General features: G+C 38.1%; 1 protein-coding gene across 4 annotated transcripts in view; it reads right to left on the bottom strand.

Annotated features, from left to right (window-relative positions):
- Positions 1 to 4,317: 4,317 nt before the first annotated feature.
- scml2 (Scm polycomb group protein like 2) overlaps positions 4,318 to 8,170 on the bottom strand; it is a 27,138-nt gene continuing 23,285 nt past the window's right edge. For 3 of the 4 annotated variants that reach the window (XM_005943291.3, XM_005943292.3, XM_042227460.1), the window contains exons 11-14: positions 7,544 to 7,717; positions 7,058 to 7,273; positions 6,640 to 6,794; positions 4,318 to 6,365 (exon numbers count right to left, since the gene is read on the bottom strand). In XM_005943291.3, the coding sequence (XP_005943353.1) occupies positions 6,240 to 6,365; positions 6,640 to 6,794; positions 7,058 to 7,273; positions 7,544 to 7,717 (671 nt within the window). In that variant the 3' untranslated portion in view covers positions 4,318 to 6,239. The remainder of the gene's footprint in view (positions 6,366 to 6,639; positions 6,795 to 7,057; positions 7,274 to 7,543; positions 7,718 to 8,170) is intronic. The other variant, XM_005943293.3, reaches the window with a different exon arrangement.

The following is an 8,170-nucleotide window of genomic DNA, read 5'->3' as shown; positions in this document are numbered from 1 at the left end:
AGATAGATAGATAGATAGATAGATAGATAGATAGATAGATAGATAGATAGATAGATAGATAGATAGATAGATAGATAGATAGATAGATAGATAGATAGCAAACCACAACTGTTTGATACTCAGCGAATATCAATTGCAGAACTGACACTGTGTAAGATGGAGAGAGTAAAAAGCTGTGAACTGATTACTTTGACATTTATCATACTCATACTGCTGAAGCGCACCTGTTCCTGTTCACTGTTTTATTTGTTGTGTTTTCTGTCGCATGCAATAAGCAACAGTGGGGGGGAGGGGGGGAAGAAAAGAAAAGGACACCGCCAAATCATTATTTTTATCTGAGGGATGTCTCCATGAGAAGAGATTTTTGTATTTTCTGTTCAAACGTCGAGTTCAATAGTGTGTTCTATAGATGTACAAACTGTCTGGCTAATTCTGTTCTGTATAGTCGTGATCACAAACAGGGGTTTATCTTGTACTGTATATCTACTCACTGGACAATCATAGGTTATAAGAGACTGTAAAGAAAATTATCTAGAATCTGCTGGGAGGGAGAAATCTGAACACTTTCGGTGCTGGGTCCTAGTCCTGGTGGAGCTGTGGAAGTGAGAGAAATATTTTCCAGGAGAAACTGCTGATTATGTTTAAAGTGCATATGTGTACACGCCAGTTTCAATACAATGTACAAATAAAGAGTAAGCAAGGAAAAACATGAATTCGTAAATACAAAAAACTAGTTTGGATTTGATCAGAGTGTCACCATCTACTTTTGACTAATAGCTAAATATTTTGTTTCCCACTAATATTATTACTGAATAACTGAAATAAAGAAATAAAATCATTTGTAGGGCTGTAACAGTATTAAATGAAAAATGCAACGCGACTGTGAATTGCCATGTGAAATTCTCCAAACACTCAGTATTTGATCAGTTAAGTATTTGGCCTTTAGTTTAGTTTGTGATTTTTCCGTACTGTACCTGGCACTGACGCCTTAAAGGTATTCCAAGACTGTTTCTTTTATTTGTAAGGAGTGGACAGAGGGGTTGACACATTTTGTAAGAAAGAGAAACTCTTGAGGTTGCCATGCAGACTCTAGTTTAACACTCTTTTCGCCCTCTAAAACCTCAGCAGCTTGGGAATACAACAAAACAAGAATCTGTAACCTTTATGGATTTTTTTTTTCAATCTGTTTCCAATATCTGCACGCAAGGGGAAGTTTGATGACAACCACTTGATATTTTTATTCAGAAGTGTACAGTATGGAATAACACTAAACAGACTTTTAAAAAAAAGTGACATAGAGGAGAAAAAATAAACACTGAAAACAAACTGTAAGTATTTAAAAGATGCTCCATGCTTAAAACTAGCTAGGACTTATCAGATTTGAATCACTTTTGTATTTTTGTATAAAAATGTAAATACGTTTTTAAAGGAAAAAAATGTTGCAAATTCTTTCTTTTGTAAAATAAACAAATAAAAAAATTAAAAACAAAGAAAGTTTTTTTTTTTCAAAGTTTACATGATTATTTCCAAGCCTTTGTATATTATGGAGCTGTGCAACACCTTCAGTCTTGTATTTATTTTGGGGGGACAACATTGTGAAAATTCCATTACTCTATATCTAATTCATTTTAACAGCTCATCGGGCTGCTTAGTAACTGTGCGTAGAAAAAAAGCCAATAAATGTGATTGCAATGAAATGAAAGGCCTATTGTGTGACACTTCATTTCAGCCCCGTCAGATCCAAAAGCACTGAGAGACTCTTCCCACTAGATGGTAGTGTTTTAACGTTCAGGCTCCTAGCTGCTATTCAGATTTTTCATGAGAAGGACCCAGCATTAACTAACTTTCCTTCACTATGGTTGGACCTCATGCTTGAATCCAGTCATACTAAATTAGGTACTGATACTTAGACAGTCTTCATTTTAAAATGTAAGGAGTAAAAGAAAGAAAAGAGAAAAGAAAGAAAAGAAACATTGCCATATCTGTTCTGACCAGTAAACCTGACCACACTTTCCATACAACAGATCTTGAATATTTAGTTACAAACCCAATGCAATAAACCGGCAGTCTCAGTCTCGAGTCTGCAAATGACTATTAACACAGCCGTGAAGAAAAATATTAAATTTTTAATAAGAATCTTAGACTAAAGGTGATGTACACAAGATGAGATCATTTAATCAAAATTTGCACTTGTTCAAAAGATTTTGAAAGAGTAACTCAATGCATTTACTGTATTTTTCGTTTGTTTGCCTGTTTGTTTTTCGGGGTATATAATTGTACATTGTCACGTCTCAAAATCTACCAGTTGTTGCCTACTGTCCATATTTACAGTGTCTCTGGTTATAAAGAAATACATGCATTATGTTATTTTATTTATCTGTTTAAAGAGCTTTTATTTTCTCCAGGGTTTTTTTTTTTTTTTTTGTCTTCTATCCCTGGTCCACAAATAGCCTGCTAATTATTGAATAAATAATTAATATCTTATCTCTCTCTCACTCAGACTCCACATATTACCCCTTTTCAGTCCCTCCAGCTGCTGTCCTCCTTTCACATTTATGAAGCTGTTAATAACTAATCATCATGTCTTTATGTAGCTATGGTTACGATAGCTTAGCTATCTGACAACTACAAAGAAAATTTGAAAAAACAAACTGTGGCCTTGGAAGGGGTATTACCACCATTTACATACCACCTTTATATACCACCTATTTACAATTACTGTTTCAAAGGTAAATATTATAGTTTTACTTTCACAACGAGTTATAGTTGCTTCTAAATCTCATACTACAGCACATTTTGTCAGTGAGTGCAGTGTGAACTGAACTTTCTCTTAGGGACCCAAGTCTCAAACAGCTCTTTGTTTACATATCTTGAAGCTAGCTGTTAGCCTCTGCAGTTAGCTAATGGTTAACTACCCATGTGCTCCTTCCTAACCAACCCCCGCCGTTACGTTATGTACTTAACAATTTTCCCTTTACACAAAAAAATAAATGAAATAAGATGATTTAAACTTTAAAAAAAAATACCCGTATTGACGAGAACTACTGACACTGACTACTTCAGCCCAACTGAATTAGACGGTAACATAAAAAAATAAATACATACATAAAAACACTCGATATAATTAATGTTCTCAGTCTGATTTATGAATGTTACGTGATTACTAACACGCAAAACAGACACATCACCTGTCGGGGCGCTGTTTGGGTTCAATTTGAGTGTAGGAACACTCGACGTCGTCAGGACTTAAGCATTCCCATTTTAGCGGCCATGTTTAGCATATGCGTGTATTTCTGTTTGCAGTTTCCAGCAGCAATGTGAATTGAATGTGACTAATTCAATTTGCACTAAATAAAGAAGAATTGAAGTCAATTTATTTGAGTACACACTGTTCATATTTATGATCTCTGTAATTATGAGAAAACCTATTACATTTATCTTCAGTGAATTATTTGCTCCAAGCCAAGGGCATTTGTTTTGGGGGTTTGTTTTGTTTTATTTTTTTAAACCCTGCTCCACAAATAGCCTGCATATCTGTTTGATTCACTTTAGGGAGCAAAGTGCTCTCTGAGGGCAGTAATTTATCTCTATTGCTAATTTTTAACTGTTACTTCATATTAAATATATTGACTGATTTCCCCAGATAGCCATGAGAAGAATATGATGTGTGTGTGTTTTTGTTTTTAAAGATTGTTTCTCACATAAATAACTGGGAATGTGAGACTGTAGCCTCCATAGGGGGTCATTGGACTCTGAGCACACAACCAGGAAGCAGCATGACTCCTCAAGAAAGAGTACTGCTGTTGAGCTATTTGAATTTCTTGATCTTTTTAACAATGACTCCTATTGAACTGTCACTTTGCCTAAACGAGACATCCATGACCATTTGACCCTTAAATCACACTGCTTGCTAGAAAGACACATAAACACGCCCAACCAAATCTAAAAATGTTTCCATGCTGTTTGGTGTTTTCAGTTATGGATTATTTTTTCTGTCTCTTTATTCCCCACATTTTTATGGCAGGAAGCAGCTGAACTTACTTGGAGATTGGTTGAAAATATGAAGGCCAAAACACGCTGCAGTTTCACATGAGGAAAGTGCAGGGCTGCAGGATGATTAACAAGATGGGAGCAGGAAAATGCTGATATCCTACACAACAATTAAAAAATGTTGCTTTTCCTGATGAATTATTGACAGTCTTCTATACAAAGTGATTCAGAAAACAAAACTAAAGATCTCTTGGAACTGCTGGTCGGGAATAAACCTGTGCTTGTAGCTGCCCTGCAGGCCTTGTGCTCAGACCTCAAACACTAAGATGATGTAAACAAATGTTTAATCGTGTGAATACATATCAAACATATTTAACAAACATCTTTTGTTGAACATACAGTAAAAAGTCGTGTATATATCTATATATATATATATACATATGAAATGCTGCAAAGCGAGATGACAAGGCATAGAAAATATACATGGTTGTTGTGCAGTCCCTCTATGCTTTAGCAATGAACACAAAATTCTAATGATGTAAAACATCTAAGAAGAAACAAACCTTACTAAAAACCTGAGTTTCACATTAAAGCAAGAACGGTTTCAAGTATCAACTTGTTACCACTACAGGAGAGCAACAGTGTGAAATGCAGCTACAAAAGACATGATTTGGTTCGAAAATTGTTCTGAAATGTTCAGAAAATGAGGATTTCTGCCATCAGTAACAGATAAATACTTTGAGACTTGTGAATAATTACTCAGACACAATATCTTCCCGTACGTAGTTATTTGACAGTGCACACACACACACACACAGGAAAAAATAAAAAACAACAACAAAAACTGTCAGGCAGAAAGAAATGATTACACTTACGCTTGATACACTTTGTTACAGTACAAAAATCATATTTTAAAAATCAACTTTTTAGCTCAACTTTATACAAAACAGTTTCTCCATCTTGTGCTCCACCAGGAAAGAGCACTTTTGACTTCCTGTACAGCGCTCAAGCTTGACCTGCTTGCATTTCTATGCCAAAACACTTACAGCCTTCCAGTCATTGTATGTCTTCTGTGTATTTAATGGGTTTGACTGTCCAAGCATAATACAATCATATAAACACATCAGTGTTCAAGCTGAGGCTAACTAGCTTGAATGTCCTGCCGCATACTGACAAACACAAATGAGAGAGAACTAACTCCTCGGTAACCGTTTCGTCTTGATCTACAGCCTGCGCTGTAAAAAATGAGAGTCATCATTTAAATAGGAAGTGTACCCGCTCTGCAAAAATGATATTGTTACCTAAAAGATTATAAATGAGGTGTTTAATGACTTCAGAAAACTGGGCTTCTCCAATATTTCCACGTTAATTTACATAAACTAACTAGGGCGCCCCTGTTGATCAGTACCCATCAATAACGCTCATGACTTCCTACATTCACTACTGGCATGCACAAAACTAAACCCGACAGTCTGTAAGAGATGCAGTCATTCAGAAGCTTTTATTGCCTTATTAGAAATTATGCAGCGAGACGTTCACTGCCAGTACCTGAACTAACCTTCCACGTCTTTTGTGCAGAGCAGCCACCCTGAAAACCTGACCAGGGAAAGAAAAAAATAAGCCAGACAGTAAATAATAAAATAAAATAAAAACAAAACCTATAGTGTACATCCGTGTGTATCTGTAGAGGTAAGTTAATAAAGACTGACAAATTATGGCATCCAGTTATTCAAAATAAGGCAAAAAGGACATAAACATAAACACAATGATCTATGATCAGATATCTGACACTAATTACAGCTATGTAAATGTTGACTTCATGTACTAAGATTAACTTCATGTACTTTAAACAGATGTCTGTCATTTAAAGAAGACGCCGATTTCAAGTTAAAACAGTCCACTGGGGGAGTTTTACTACGATTCAGAATTGCTTCGGGGTTTTTTTATCATTTTTCCTTTAAGTGTTTAGACTTTTGCTAAAATTTTCCCCCAAATTCACAGCCGCTCAAATGCTGCTTCAAAGTGTTTTCCACAAATCCTGAAGTTCTGACGGTGAAATCCTCGGCACTTCCATTTTTCAGGTTTCTAAAAACGCCTCAGAATTCACAAGACGTAAGGCTAACATGATCTCAGTGTCCTCGTTAGTAGCTACAACCGTGGCTCGTGTGGACTTCACTGCATCCTATCACTGCAGAATAATGCTTGTTTGTGTGTGTTTGGTTGACAGTGATCAAACAGACGTTCATCCTCTACTGCTTGGTCTGCTTCAGCTTCTCAATGTGATGACAGAGCTTTAGCGCAGGGCCCAGCTTCAGACCCATGTACTTCATAATGACGTCACTGCGCAGCAGCATCAGTGCCTTCCCATCAATCTCCTGTAGGGATAAGAGGATGTTTTCACTTGGTACGTACTTCACACTTTCTCTAAAACCGTCTAATAAAAATGTTAATGACTTTAACCAGACAACTTCCTTTAGCACAGCAAAGTAACGTATTGTGTATACTACTGTAGACCACAAGAGGAAGATCAGAGGTCGTCTTCGTCCATAATGTATGTTACTTAACATTTCAGTGCATGGCTGTTTGTTGAATTAAAATAAAATGAATTTTTATAAAAAAGAGTGAGGTTAATTTAAATGAAATACTCACGTGTTTCCTGAACAGTTCCACATGCGGCCCGAGTGTGTGGGGATCGGCTTCTTGGACAAACCGTATGACATCATCAACCGACCAGGAGGAAGCGCCGTTTCCGGAAGCATCTTTGTCCTGTTTCATGTGGTCTGGACCTGTTGTTGAGCTAGCTGCTGCGAAGAATGAGAGCAAAAGGAAGGAAAAACAAATGAAGAATTATCAGAAAGGAAAGAAATGATCCCTGCAACAGTTTGATGTTAGGGTGAGCTGTTAACACGGCCTTGATATTTGTCTCAAAATTTGTAAAAAAAAAAAAAAAAAAATTGGGTTCACAATAAAAGTAAAAGGGGAAACAAAACCCACGAGGCGAATATTTGTCTGTGTAGTGGTTAAAGAAAAACCTGGTGTGTCTGTGACTGTGTGTAATTAATCCTACCCTCCACTCGTCTGTGTGCACACACTGGGCCAGGTTCAGTGGGGTTGGAGCTGACTCGTCGGAGAGGCGGCGGCGTCTGTGCGTGTCCGGGGTAATACGGACGCTCCCTCTTGGCTGCTCTGTAGTCTGGCGTGTTGTGAAGAGGGTGGGGGCTCGGAGTGGGATCCTTAGAGGGATTGTTGTTAGGCAGGCCGTTCTCAGCAACACACAGTGGTTCTGTTTCAATAAAGAAAGAGGAGGAGATTAAGACTTCATGAGTGCAAGAAGAAAACTGGGGGAAAAAGCACGATGTACACAATGACACGTTGACAGACTCATTAAACAGCAGCGTGTCAAAAACTTTACACTACAACACACCACACTCCATCAAAGCTTGTAATAAATTTGAAAGCTTAAAAGCTCACAACCTTTAATCTTTGTCTTTAAAAAAAAAAAAAATTAAAGCTCTTCACTTTTACAGTCAGTACATGCACACGTTTCCCCCACCTGACTTGGCCCTATTGTAGAAGCGAGTGTTGTTGCTGTAGGGGCTGAAAGGCTGCGAGCTGAAGAGACTGTCACTCTCCAGATGTTGGCACATGTTCTCCAGGAACCGCAGCACAGAAGAAGCACTGGAGGCAGAGGGCAGCTTCACATAGCGGATACCATGCTCTGACCGCACTGGAGGCAAAACATGGCAGCTATTAGTTTGCATCTGAGTGTGCGCGCACACACAAACACACACACACACACACCACACAATATGCATTCACAGCTAAAGAAAACAGCAGATGGTTTTGGGTTAGCAGCACTCTCCATTTATAAACCTGCATATTTCACCCCATCCCACACGGCACAACACCCTCCCATCCAAGCCAAGCCTGCACAAATCCACAAATTAAAACCCCTCTCCCCACCCAACCTCTCCCATAGCCTTCTCGATCCGACCCCCCGAGGGAGACTCAATCCCAGAATCCCAAACCAGGTTAGACACACATGTCACTTCTTATTACAGACACAGTGCTCACATCAGCTGCTGCCACAGGCACCATCTTTTATTCCACCTCTCTCTCACACACACACACACACACACACACACACACACACACACACACACACACACACACACACACA

The sequence above is a fragment of the Haplochromis burtoni genome, unplaced genomic scaffold (genome assembly GCF_018398535.1).
Source record: "Haplochromis burtoni strain Fernald_Lab_line unplaced genomic scaffold, NCSU_Asbu1 Contig_262, whole genome shotgun sequence".
Lineage (NCBI taxonomy): Eukaryota > Metazoa > Chordata > Actinopteri > Cichliformes > Cichlidae > Haplochromis > Haplochromis burtoni.
Note: the sequence above shows the minus strand (reverse complement) of the source record. Positions and strands in the feature narration are given on the sequence as shown.